The 14,342-nt window shown below is 37.8% G+C and overlaps 1 protein-coding gene across 11 annotated transcripts in view; it reads right to left on the bottom strand.

Moving 5' to 3' along the window:
* ADGRL3 (adhesion G protein-coupled receptor L3) overlaps positions 1-14,342 on the bottom strand; it is a gene marked incomplete at both ends in the record, with an annotated part of 454,743 nt that overhangs the window by 425,410 nt on the left and 14,991 nt on the right. For 8 of the 11 annotated variants that reach the window (XM_080935836.1, XM_080935841.1, XM_080935830.1 and 5 more), the window contains one exon: positions 10,855-11,058. The exons of the other annotated variants lie outside the window; for them this stretch is intronic. In XM_080935836.1, coding sequence (XP_080791962.1) covers positions 10,855-11,058 — 204 coding nt within the window. The remainder of the gene's footprint in view (positions 1-10,854; positions 11,059-14,342) is intronic. 11 annotated transcript variants of the gene reach the window in all.

The following is a 14,342-nucleotide window of genomic DNA, read 5'->3' as shown; positions in this document are numbered from 1 at the left end:
AAAAAGGTCAGTCTATGTATCATAAAATATAGAAATAATAGTAGATATAAAGTTTTGTGCATAAGATAATAAAAATATTTGTGATTCATAATTTAAGTTCCCTTGTATGTGTTATATGAACATTTTACCACTGTGTTATACCATTAGCCCCTTGGCTCAGCATGATCAGTGGCTATATTAGAGTTTTGTCATGGTATAATTCTTATAGTTTAATATTATCTTTTAAGAAGTCATCAAGTGTGTGTGTGTGTGTGTGTGTGTGTGTGTCTGTATGTGTGTATGGTATATTTGTGTGTGAGTGTGGTGAGTATGTGGTGTGTTTATATTTGTGTTTGTGTGTGCTGTGTTTGTGTGTGTAGTGTGTGGTGTAGTGTGTTTGTGTTGTGTATTTGTGTTTGTGTGTGTGTGTGTGTGTGTGTGTGTGTGTTTGGCTTTAGATATTGCTACAGACTACATAAAATAATTTTAGCCACAGATTCACAACAGGGCACTATATAGCCTGTTGTTAATTTTCTAATTTCCATATTTTACTAAAAACATCCCAGAGTCTCTACTTAATTTTTAAAAGATTAAAACCTTCTCTGAGTGGCAATTTTAATAGTTCATTGAATGGTATTCACACATCTTCATCTGAGCTCTGCCCTTCGTACTGGCTCATTGGTTGGTGGTCAAACCGAGAGGACACAGGGCATAGCAAAGGGAAGCAAATCACCAGCTGTTGGAACTTTTCTCTGTTAGTTTTTTACACATGCAGACCTAACCCGCCATGGTTGGCTCTCCCTTCGCATGGGGCATTTGAGAAAGGTCACCGAGGCACTGAGAATCAGAAGCCTCCTGCCTCCTCCCCGATCCTGCTCAGGCTTCTTCCTCGTCTCATCCAAATGTCCGACCTCCTTTTGGGTTAGAATCCGCAGAGCTTGCCAGAGGAGTCAACCTCTGGCAAAGTGGAATTTCACTTTAATTAGCCAATCATCTCCAGCAGTCTTGCCTTCAGTGCTTTCCCCTTAAGTAATGCATCCACAGGATCTGTTCATGCCTGTCCTCTGCTCCGGCAATCTCTACCTCAAGGATGTAATGGATTCTGCCAGACATTCCCAACTTTTATTGCAAGGATTAAGTTACCTACTGATCCCCAGATGGCGCATGTTCCATATCTGCTTCGAACTTGCACAGGCTCTCCCCATCTCAATATTTCTAAGATCAAACTCCTCACTCAGCTCTGAAATGCCAGTGTGCCTCATGAAGACCTAACTCTGGGAATGGTACCTCCCAGCTACCTAGGCACTTTTGATCTTTCCCCTACCCTGCGCTCCGATGTCCAATTAGTAGCCAAGCACAGAAGATTCGAAGTCTAAACCTCACCTTCCTCTTCCATTCTCCATTACCATGGCTACTGCTGTCTCTCACATCATTACCTTCAGTCCTACAGCAACAACATAAGCACTTTTCCCTTTCAAGTTCTTCTCTATAGGATTTTCCCTCACAATCCTGGCTGGGTCTAAACTATAACTCTAATTAAGACTTTTAAAAGGCATCTCTTTTCTGGGCAAAAACGATGCATAAGGTTTCAACCTGGCATGTAAGTCACCCTTCGACAGGGGGCCTCAGCCCAATGTGCAAGCTTTCTCCCCCATTATCTTTTTTCCTTCATCCTGGTATAGTCTCCTCCACTACCCAAGAATGGGCTTACTGTTGGGGCTGTAGCTTTGTTCCCATTATCCAGTTCACCAGAATAGCTTCCTGTACCTTTTTCCAGCTGTGCTTCCAAATTGTTCTATGGACATGGGTAGGTAGGATAGACAAAGCTTTGTGATGCATCAGGGGTATATCGGTACATTTCACTGACCCCGTATTTTATTACGCCATGGGACCAGCCTTGTACCTTGCTTACCTCACCTTCCTTTGAACATCAACTACATCATTAGTAAGGTCAGGAACAGAATCAGAGAGGAACTTCATATGCCACATAAGTAACAAACAAGCACACTGAACTGACTGGCAGTTGTGTTCAATGCACCGTTATTCTAGCTATCAACCCATAAGCATCCCTCAATCAAAATCACCGCTTTATTTTGTTGTTTTTCTTTAGCCTAAACAATAGTATTTCCAAATAAATCCCTTCTTCGAAAAGTCTTCATGTGCCTCCCTTTATATATCTTTTGTACTTGGGGAAAGAATATCAGTCTAACAAGCTGCATATGTGAAATTACACATTAGAGATATTATTTGTAATGCAATACAACATAAAGTGTTATTATTTCTGCACGTGTGTACCAGTGCACTCTACACAAGAAAACTGCAAAGAGAAGAACGATGGTGTCAAAGCAAGGCAAACAAGTACTCTGACCTGATTCTGCTGCCTGCCCTCCTCTGGCCCGCCCTCCTCTGGCCCGCCATCCTCTGCTTGGCATTTTGAATGTGTTTTATAAATGTGGTGAAAGTTTGCTTCCTCTGCCTGAGGTATACTTTAGTTCTCCTATACTACAAAATACTGTTTCAGGAACGATTTTCGAAGTAACCAATAGCCTGATCCTAAAACAACAACATCAAAAAATGTCATAAGTCAGTCACACTTTTATTATGTATAACTTGCATTTTTGGACCTTATCTACAATTCTCACTACATGGCAGATGCTCAGCCAATTAAGAAAGAACAAAAATGATGAGTCTGATCAGGTTTCAAACATGAAAGTTTTTGAAGTGGACATATTAAAGGTTAACATCAATTCCATGTCCTTCCCCTTCCTCTTCCTCCTCCTTGTTTTATATGTTTCCAAGACCTAGTTTCTCTGTGTAGCCTGGGCTATCCTAGGATGCTCTGTGCAGAGCAGGCTGGCCTCAATTTCAGAGATTCTCTTGCCTCTGCCTCCCCAGTGCTAGGAGGAGAGTATGTGCAAGCATATCCAGGCACAACTCAATTTTCATAACACAAATATGGAATCAGAAAACAAAAGCATCACCACAGTAATCATTTTGAAACCCACACTCAGAAAGAGATGACACATACCCAAAATGGCAAAAAAAAAAAAATACTGTCTGTAGCATTTTATTTAAAAAAATTAACATTAACGACTTAAAGAGCTGCATGGGGAGAGAAAGGTGTGGCAGTTTTACATAGATTTCGGAAAGAACAAACTAGACATGGATGGAGACAGAACAAGCGAAGAACGAGAAGGAACTAGATTAGAACATATTGCAAGGAGTTAGTAGGAGGCAAGCAGAGCAATTCAGTAAGGAGTCGAGAGAAGCCGAAATGAAGCAGTCAAGATGGAAGAGTTAGAGTATAAGTAAGGATGCTTGGAGCTTCTAGACATAGGCCTAGGGAGAGTTTGAACAGAGAAACAAACACTCAGGGCTCAGCCTAAGCCCTCCATTCCCACAGCTTGGGAACGACCCTCATCTTATTCCTACATCTGAGGAAATAGAAGTAAATTTTAAGCTAGTGAAATCTGTGCTCATTAACACCTTTATTTCCAATAGGATATGAGCCTTCTCTATTTATATTATATGAAAAACAAAAACAGAAAATAAACAAAACAAGGTCCTAAAATAATTCCTTGAAATGATGTTTAGTTATATAAAACATTTTGTTTAAATCTTAACACCCCTTTTAGCTCTCTAGAGATATTTTCTCTTCTTCCCACATACACATATCATGATAGGTACACAAGAGGATTCTAGAGCAATGTGCAAAGAGCACATTTTCTATCCAATTACAGGAGAAGTCTTCTCTAAACTCATGAGCATCCCAAGAAGACACACATACATGTGAATAAGGTCTCTCTCTGAAAAACTATTAAAGTGTCATAAATAAATCAAGAAAGCTGCCACAGGTATCTGAAGGCCACATTACATTATTCTCTTACAGCAGGAGTTATATCCAAAAGGCTGAGGTGGTAAAATAGAAGGTTTTCCATTGCCATGGCAACAGTTATTTCTGTTCTTCTGTCACAGTTTCTGTCATCTTCTTATCTCCTCAGGAATTCCCAGACCTCCCCTAGAACTGTCAGATTCAACTATAATAAATAAGAAACTTTAAGTAATATTCATTTTTCCATTTAGGATTATAAGGAAGAAAAATTTGCCTCTTGACTGTCCTGATAAATAACAGTAATCAAAACCTAGTGAGAATAACAATGTTTCAATTTATTAAAATGATTGTATCAGATGTAACAGCAACTTCAGAGCAGAAATCATGTGTCTAGAGCAGTGGTCAGGCTGGTGACACATCTCCATAGTGCAGCACTAATTAACCATGGTTCAGGTTACAGGTTCGATTCCAACCACAGGTGAAACAAAGCAACACCATGCTCTGGTTTACTCAGAATGGATACGTGCTTGCCACCTTAGCACTCAAGAGATTAAGAAAGGCAGGTTCAAGCAACTGTGAGTCTAGCCAAAGTTACATAGTGAAACCTGAGGTGCATAGTAAGATCCCATCTGGAATCCTCCTTTAAAAAAACTGAGTAGCAAAATCAATTAAAAATTGAGGAAAACATGCCATTTCTATGATTTAACAAGTTTAAGTGCTGAACTGAAAGAGACTCAAAAAGCAGGACCTTCCAACCAATCAAGATAATGTCTGACAAAAGTATGGGGTAAAGGGTTATGGCTGGCTTAAAATAATGAGGTTCTGCCATTTTTGTTCTTGAGTAATTATGACTTTATCTGTCCCACTGCTGCATAGACAGCACTTCATCTTCAAGAATACCCCAAAGCCATTGCAGTGGGGTCTGCAAGTGAGTGAAGAATGCAGTCCTTAGGATGTGATCTAAGTTAAGAAAAATGCTGCTGTCTGACTAGCAGCCTTTTCTCATTGGGATTCTGGCTTTTGAAGGTTTCAAAGTATTTTGTAGGCAGTTGACTATGTTTCTCATTTATCTTAGCATCTATGACTTGTTCTATCAAGCCAGTGACTTTGTGCTATCCAAAGGAGCTGGCTGGATTCCCGAATCATGTTCTTTTCTGTGTAACTCAGCGAATGAACCCCAGTCTCTCTTTCTACTCTAGCTTTGTCATTGCAGCATCTCCCATGCAAAAGTGTGTGAGCTTTGGGAGCACAGCGACAGATCAAAAGCTCTCAAAGCATAGCCTATGTGAGTAGAGGCTTTATTTTAAAAACTCTTAACCAACAAGGACATTAGCCATTTCTGTAAGATAAAGCACCCCTTTACACTGTCTTCAAGGGATAAGTTATTTTAATAATCAGTTTTAATTAGGCAAGAGATTAATCAAGGTTCCTTTCGAAGGATTTCTCAAAAGACACGTGGAGATTTTTGTGGTTATCAGTCTGCTGAAGTGGGTGCTATGTTATATTCTAAATGAGGGTAAACATGAAGAGAAGGATCTCTGTTTCTCTCCAGATTTTTACTAGAAACTCTGAACTAAAATCAATCAATCAATCAAACAAAACAAAACAAAGCAAAACTGCCAAACAACAACAAAACCACCAATCAGATACTAAATTTGTCAAAAGAGAAGATGGAAAAGTTCAAAATTTAGACCTAATCTTGGCTCCTTTCTATCCCTGCCGGGCATTAGAGGGGAGTAAAGGAAGAAATGGATGAAATCATACCAGGTATTCTTGTGTTTAGAGATACCTTATCATTTCTGGCCAAAACAGTACTTTTAAGCAATAATACTGCTCTTTTTACATTTTTAATGAGAATGACTTTGGTCAGTAATGCTGTCATGCCTTACGAATTTTGCCTTCTATCATTGTCTCAGTAAGATGGAGAACATCTCACACTTAACAGCTAAAACCAGAAGTAGTCTTTCTTGTGCTTTCTCTAACTTGCATATACTTTCAATCTTATTGACTGGGCCTCCTTGTCTCTATTTTAGGTTCTATGAGTGCTAAGATAGCTCTCAAGGCTTCTTGAATCCAAGGAACTGAACTATACCCTCATCCCATTCCGTATATTTATGAATATTATCTTTTGGACATTCCTTCCTGAAGTCAGAACCACTAACACAAGTAACTCATATTTTCTATGAGTCATGATAGCTCTCCATCTTGTCTTGAAGACTCTATTGTTTTTGCTTTATTATGTGGTTGTTGGTCTTTGTTGTTAATATGCGATTCCTCAGTTTTAATACTCACAAGATTTTTATCACTGCCATCTGAGAATCGCTAAACTCATTATAATATGAAGTCTTTTTTTTTTCTGCCCAGTTCTTTGCTGTTTTTTTCTGTATCATTTTTAGAATGATGTTAGAAAATTCTCACCTGAACTTGATGCTCCAACTACACTGAACATCAACTTTTGTGTTTATGTTGTATCTTTCTGTTTGTGCTGGGCTTGTCTGTCAGAATGCATTGTAGACACCATTTCATATTTGGGAGCACAGTCTCTGACTCAGCAAGCCAAAGTAGGTCGCCCCTTCTCCTACCCCACTGTGTTCTATACTTAGCAGTCATTTGCTTGCCATGTCCAAAGAAGTATTGGCAACTGAAGTCAGTAGACCGGGAATACTGACTAGACTCCCTGAGGAGTTGAACTAAGAGGCAAGAAGGCAAGAGGCCATAGGAGGTTAGTCAGTACTTCAGCTGTGAGAAAAAAAGAAAGTGCACACTCCTGTCAAAAAGACTAGACTCGCTGAGACATAAAATATGGGGTTTTCTCTATCTTTGTGTTGCTGACTCTTAATACAGTGTCCATTGTAAGTCTACACTTACAATGTATATGGAAAATAAAAAGTTCAAAATGAATGAAGAAATATTAAGTATATACACAATCATTTAAAGATTGAAGTACAGTACTTCTAATAATTAAGTGGAGATTTACCTTTGTTTGTAACTATACTAGAAACATTTCCACTTGTAAACATGAAAGAATGAGGAATAAATCCAGTTATGGTAGAGGCTTATGTGATTCATTAAGGGGACTGAAATAATATATAAACAGAAATTAATAAAATTCAAAAACAAGAAGCAAAAAAAAAAACAACAAAAGCATTTGGCTCTCAATGTAAAACATAAGCTTTAAAATGATTGAGAATAGAATTTTAAGTATTTTTGTTATACATATACACATATACATGTACATGTACATGTGCATGTGCATATGCATGTGCCTGTACATGTACATATACATATAGTATACGTGGTCTTGTTGGGGGAGAGCTATGTAAAGTCCTTAGCAATCTTATGTATCTGCAAGAAGGTTATTATTAAAGCAACAAGAACAACAAAGTGATTTAAAATGAGTAGACTACTATCAATCTGCTAAATTGACATAGTATTAAACTACCCTCTAACTTTCTATCTCTAGGCTCACATATTACTTCTGCTCCCAGATCTCATCAGAGAAGTCTATTTGAGCAGCACATGGTAGTTAACATAAAAACATATAGCTATTCGAAAGCCAGAGAATAAATGTCAGTAGAGTGCTCAACCACAAACTAGGCATTTTTATTACTGTCTTCAAGACTTAAAGACTACCACTGAGGAGGTAACAAAAAGATCGGAGGAGCCAATGATTAGAAACAACCAAAGTAAAATATTTTCTTTGGACTACTATATTCATGAACATATACCTCCTGTGGCTGTCTACAGAAGACCTGATAAAGATAAAGATAAAGCCAGTAAACAGCCTATCATGGTGTAGGAAAGAGTTCATTGGCCTCTGCAATTAATGAATTTGCTATGGATAGCTTAAGTTTTTGTGGGAGGGGGACAGTCAGTTTTCTCCAATGGTGTGGCTCTTAGTAGGTATACTGAGCCCAGTTGGTGAGTGTCCCACACTCAAGAGTTCATGGGCAGCATCGATTAGATTTGATGAAGTATTTCAAAATGAGAAAAGGAAGTTGGTAGGCAGGAATGCGGGAGTTGGGAAAGTAATAGGAAGAGAAGGTTATCAAAATATATTGTCTGAATTCCAAAGAAATTAATAAAAATAATTTAAAACATGTTAGGCTTCCCCTCTCTTCTAGGGATTATTTTGATATCTGGATTTTTGTTGGGATTGGCTTTAAGCTCTCTAAGCAACATTTGTGTGAGCAGCCCCCCCCCCCCACACACACTCACTCACTTTTATTATAGAGTCAATTTGAGGTGTCTGTGAATTCAAACCCTCACTATGTCTTAATTTATATTAACTCTAAAAAGGAAATAAATTCAAGGTCAAATGTCAAAATGTCATCTCAAGTGGGTGAAAAGGAAACTATCGTTCATTGGGCATGTTTGGGTTTGTTGTCTTTACTTAATTAGTTTGGCTATTTGTATACTAAGACTGAATAAGACTCAATATGAATTTTATTTTTAATGAACAGATTGATCACATTAATATTGGTCTTCATTACTTAAGGTGTTTTCAGAGGGCTAGATTAATCAGGCATCTTCTTCCTCCAAGAGCTTGTTGCTTTTTCTTTGAGCAACATAAATAGATAAAGAAGGAACATAAATTCCCTGATATTTTCTTATATGAATGCTGCCATGTCTTGTAAATTTAAAGAGTTCAACACCATATGGATTTCTTATTTCAATACTTTTTAATACCAATCTAGCTGTGTGTATTCTCTTCACTTTGGGGAAGTATTATGTCCCTATAATATTTACTTTTCCCCTTTTCCTCTTTTTGTGAGAAACTTTCTCAAATGAACCTCAGTCTTGCTGTCATACTAAAAATTACATTCACAAAGCAGCAACTTTCTAAATGCATCCCAACCATACGTGGCTTTTAAGTTGCCTTTGTTTCACATAGCCTGTACCCTCCCCTTCAGAGCTTCCTTGCGACCTGCAGAGCACTGCCACTTTCACCATCGTTTAAAATATAATACAGCAGAATCCTCTTATAAATAAAGTTCCCAGTTTAAAAATGTGTGATTTTAAAACACACGACTATATTGCATTAGGACATATATGTCACAGGAATTAAAAGCTAATGGTGTAGAAAGGTGTCATGAAAGAATTAAAAAGAAAACAATAAAGATCTTAAGTATAAAGCTATTTCAAAGGAAAAACATTTCCTGTATTCTGATTTTTTATTAGAAGGTAAAATTGCTTGTGTGCATAGGTGCTGATTCAAGTATTTTTAAGTTGGACTAAGAAAAAAATTAAACATCATTTCTGGACTTTTTCTTAATGGCTTCTAGAAATTTCCTATGAGTACTGGTCAACTGGTATGGCCTAAATGATACTTATTTGATGTATAATTGTACAACAAAAATAAACAATAAGAATTATCCCTAAACATTCATGATCATGCTCTGAATTAATGGAAATGTGCCCGATTTAGAGCTTGCCATCCATATTTGAAAGCAGGACAAGAAAACAGGCAGACTGTTTTTGCTATTCTGCCGTTGAATATTTGCAATGCATTGGACACACATCTCAATGGGCCTTGTTGCCATCACCACTGACAGACTCAAAGGGACCAAAGATGAGATGAGAATTTGAAAGGGCAGATTGGAGTGCATCGATGGAACAGGGTGGCTGAGGACACAAAGCCATTGTGAGCACAGTGTTCTCCATACTCTTATCTCCTGTGCCCACTAGGACCAAAGATCTGAGTTTAACTTTCACTGTTACCTTCACCTGAAATGAATTTTTAAAAAGGTTTGTTTGTTTATTTGTTTAGTGTATCTGAGTACACTGTAGCTGTCTTCAGACACACCAGAATAGGGCATTGGATCTTATTACAATGGTTGTGAGTTATTTGTGGTTGCTGGGAATTGAACTTCAGACCTCCGGAAGAGCAGTTAGTGCTCTTATCCACTGAGCCACTTCTCCAGCCCCCCCCCCCCCCTGAAGTGGATTTATGATGACCCTCTCTCAATTACTATATTGAAACAAAGCATTCTATTATATTTTGCCACAATGGTCTCTGACAAAAATCACATATAATGCAGTGATACACACTTCTCCCTTTGTATTTCTTGCATTTTTACCCCTTCCAAAAATAATAGAGGAGACAGGGCAACTTGAAATTCATAGAATTCAGCAAAATCTTCACCAGAGTTATTCACGTTATATCACAAAGAGATGAATGTTATGTCCCCCAGATGAAACTATAGAAATAAGACTATCCTATGAAGTTTTGTGAGAAAAAAAAAAAAAAAAACTTTGTGGTATACAGTATTGGGAAAAGGAGTATTTAATTTTGTGGAAACATTACATAATGTTCCTCAATGAAGTTTCAATAGTTGAATGTCACTCAATAGAGTTGTCATCTGGAAAGCAAGATCATAGGTACTTTTCAGCATTTTCATGAGATTATTAGCTGTTCGATGAGGTTTTATGCTTTGACTGTGCATAATTTCTTACTAGGATACTTTAATCATAATCTTTTCAAAACCTTGTTAGATTCTATTGATGAGACATTTTCCCCCACAGCAGATGATCAGAAATGTTCATACTTGTTCATCTTTCACAGTCTTAGAAAATTTATAGTTAAATGTTTTTGCTACAAATGTAATTGGAAGCTTCCATCAATAATTCCAAATAATATTTCAATAACATTGCTAACTTTTCTTTCTTACTTTTTTCAAAATCAATTCGTTTTAGATATGGCCTCAGGTAGCCAAGGCAGGCAGGCCTGAAAATTCATTCCACAGCTTAGGCTTGCTTTGAACACTAACCTTTCCATCTCCATTTCTACAGTGCTGGAAGGACAGGTGTGTATCACTATCCCAGCCTCCCATCACAACCATACATCTTAAAGGAACTATTTCAAAATAGTAGTGTGGCTCTCAAGGGGAATTAGCATGTGCTTCTAAAGCAGCTGTTTTAGTCAGTGCTCTGGGAAACAGGTCATCAACAATATAGTAGAAATGTGGAGAGTTCTTGGTACTGAACCTCCCATGAGCCCCTGCCCAGCCACCCCAGCCCTTTCCCCCTCCGGCTGGTCGCACCTTGGGCTGCGATCTGTGCTCCTGGGGCACCTGGTCCGCGACCTCCTCTGGCAGTTCCACGTGGTCCTTGTCCTCGATGTGCAGTAGAGCGCTCTGCAGCAGGCTGCTGAAGAAGATGTCTGGGAGGGAGAGCCCCTCCTGGGCTGCGCTCAGCATGTCGCAGTGGAGCAGCGAGGGCTGGATGTCTCTCAGTGTGCTTGCCACCTGCGGGGACCGCAGGGCGCACCATCAGACCCCCGCTTACTCAGGCCTCAGAAGAGCCCAGTAGAAGCCATTCCTAAGGTAGGCTTCTACTGCAGACTCAGGCTTCGGACCAGCCACCCCAAGCCCCACTCAGACAAACCTAGGACTGAGCAATAAATCCTTCTGTCCTGTTGATTACAAATACTACCTTTATTACAAAAAGAAAAGAAAAGAAAAGAAAAGAAAAAAAATACTTCTCAGCCTATCCCTGACGTGATCTGAATATCAAACATAATTACAGAAATTGAATACATTAGTAGCTTACAAAATAGAAATGTCCTCTATATTTTAATAGTCTCACAGCGTTGAGATACAAATTATGGGCACTAATCTACCCATGTGTGATGTTAGGAATTAGCTACCAACCTCAGTTTTTACATAAAAAAGCTCGACAAGATAAAGGGGTTCTGTTGTTTTGCTGTTTAATCTTGTTTTGTTCTGGTGAAGAGTGAAATGACTGTTTTGATTTTATTTATATGTTATCTGGTCATTATACTAACATTTCTGAAAGGTACTGTATTGGGAACTGTGACAGACATTAATGTGGAAAGATATACACACATTTTTGCCACTGATATACACAGTGATTTATACTGACAAATGTTGCATATTACATAAATGAATAAATATGGAAGACCAGGACGACAATGATAAAAAATTATACACATGATATTTTTAAAAGTTGACACAAGAATCATATATTATATGCTATGAAAAAAAATAAACAGAGCTACCTAAGTACATGATTTCATTATGGTGAACTGATAAACAAGGCACAATTCTCTACACTAACTGTAATTACTTTACTTAATAAGAAAGATAATGAAATCTACCTGTCAATAGAGAGCAAATGATTTACAGAGCAAAACACTATACTTTGTACATTCACTTTAAAATAATACAGGCTCATATTTAAAGACATACTCTTATTCTATATGGCTTATATATAGACAAAGCACTGTGGAATCCATGGTGACAAGGTTATATAGTAGAATTCTAACACTTTGATTTGGATTACTTGCAAATTAAGAATATATCCCTGTAACTACGACACATAAAATGATATAACTTTTACAGAAAAAAAATAAAGTAGTATTAAAAATTTGGAAAGTTCACCTGATGGAAAAGTTTATATTTTATGCCTATAACACTGATATAAAATCACGATTTACATTTAAACCAGCACAATTTACCATCTCCACCAGCTACATAATAGAAAGTGTCAAAAAGCATGTTTTATTTTTTTTAAGAACTTATTAAAATAAGAATCTCTGAATAATTGCTTCTTGGTATGTTTCACTACATTGGCATGTTCTGTTTTCTTTGTCTAAATTTGACATGACAAGCCCTCTATACCCCCAGTGATAGTGAAACCAACTCTGTATATTTTATGGAATTATCCACAAATGCCTGTTTCTGAATATCTTTACAGCCATGCTACATTAAGACACTAGTGAAAGTGTACTCTTTCATATACGATGCTATAGGCTTCTGTCATAATGACGGTGAAAGATTTTGATCTTTGCCAAGTTAACATACAAGCCCATTTGACATGATGGGATGAAAACTTGCTTGATTGTATTCAGTCCACATATGAATAATGGTGTTCTCATCAGGTGTTGGCTCCTCTTTGATGTCAATGTATAGGAGAATATGGTAGACAAAGCAGACTTCAAGAATATACACGTGAGCCCCTTGTCTACCTAGGACTGTTGAGGCATAGACACCAAAAAGAAAAAAATATATACTATACAGATATGAATAGTCCTCAGGAAATATAAATGCAGCAAGCCAGGTCTGCATCTGAAGCTCTTAGAATGACATTTATGGGGGTAAAACTCAAAGAGAGGTTTGTTTTTAATAAAGTCTGAGCTTATAATAGCAACAACAACACCAAACCAATGTATGACAAAAATCATACAAATCATAACTAAAAAGGACTTGGGGCTATCGCGGAGGTGTGCTGTGTATAACAGCCTTGACTGCTCAGGAGGTAGCTCAGCAACCTTGGGATTTGTAGAGGTCAAGGAGAATAGCTCCAGATGCTACAGAGTAAGCACACACCAGCTGCAGGGCTCTGATGTCACAGTCAGATTTAAAGATTGGAGGAAAGAAACATGGCATGCCAGGGAAAGGTATGAAGTACACAATCAAAATCCAAGGATCTCCTCTGAAGTAGAGATCAAAAATTTACCAAACCAAATAAAACTAAAAAAAACATATTCTATAGCAAACAGAGGAGCAGAACTGATTAAAATGTGTGTTATTGTGAAGGCAAATGGAGGAGGAGGGGGATGGGTGCCAGGGGCGTGATAAAGGCATAACATCTCAAATATAAATAGAGTATCTAAAAAAAAAAAGAGAAAAAAATGTGCAAGCAATAGAATCATCATCAGGTGACAAATCTGATTATGTCTAGATCTACATGAGCATCCTCTGTATATGAACTACAAAGCATACAGTCCAGAGCTAAGCAGGAAGCAAATAGGGTTCACACAAGAGGAAGGAAAGAGCCTGATTTCACAGCCAGAGTCAGAACCACAAAAATAACAAAAATAACAGGACGTTAAAATGACAGGAGTCCTACATTAGAGAAAATGGGATTCTAGTGTATATGATGCAATATGCCACACTTACTTAAATTCACCACTCTTCACAGTCACCTTAGACTGGCAGCAAAACCCCAAATTTTAACTTTTATCTTTCAAACAAATATTGCACTTACTATGCTTCAGGTACTGTATAACTTCAAAGGCTACGCATGCTTCAGGTCTAATTACACATCCAATTCGTGCTCCTCAGAACTACTGAATGATTTAATCAGCAAAATAACGTCCACAGTTAAGGGTCTGGTAATCCTCTGAAATCTTACACTTAGAAGAATTCCTTAACTCAATAATAGCCCTTGCTAAAAAATTCACCAGCATTAATGGGTAGAAGCTGTACTTAGGAGCTTACACTGTCCTTGAGGCACATTCACAGTTGAAGCAGAAATTCTTCCTGTCAAATAAGGTGATGCCTATACAGGACTCTCCATCCACTTATATTCCATTTGGGTAAGTTCTACACATGGCTGTAAAAAAAATTTAGTTGCCCTTTGAAGCAAGGTGGTCTTTGGATACTTGGAGACATTTTCCACATTCTTGGTGTTTTCTCTGGCTATTCAAAGCCTTGATGAAAAATACTGCCAACATGTGGCTCGAACAGGTTTGGTTCTTAGCAACCTTTTCTTCTAGCCTTCCCTC

This window comes from Micromys minutus, assembly GCF_963924665.1.
Source record: "Micromys minutus genome assembly, chromosome: 1".
NCBI classification, from domain to species: domain Eukaryota; kingdom Metazoa; phylum Chordata; class Mammalia; order Rodentia; family Muridae; genus Micromys; species Micromys minutus.
This window is presented reverse-complemented; position numbering and strand designations above follow the sequence as displayed.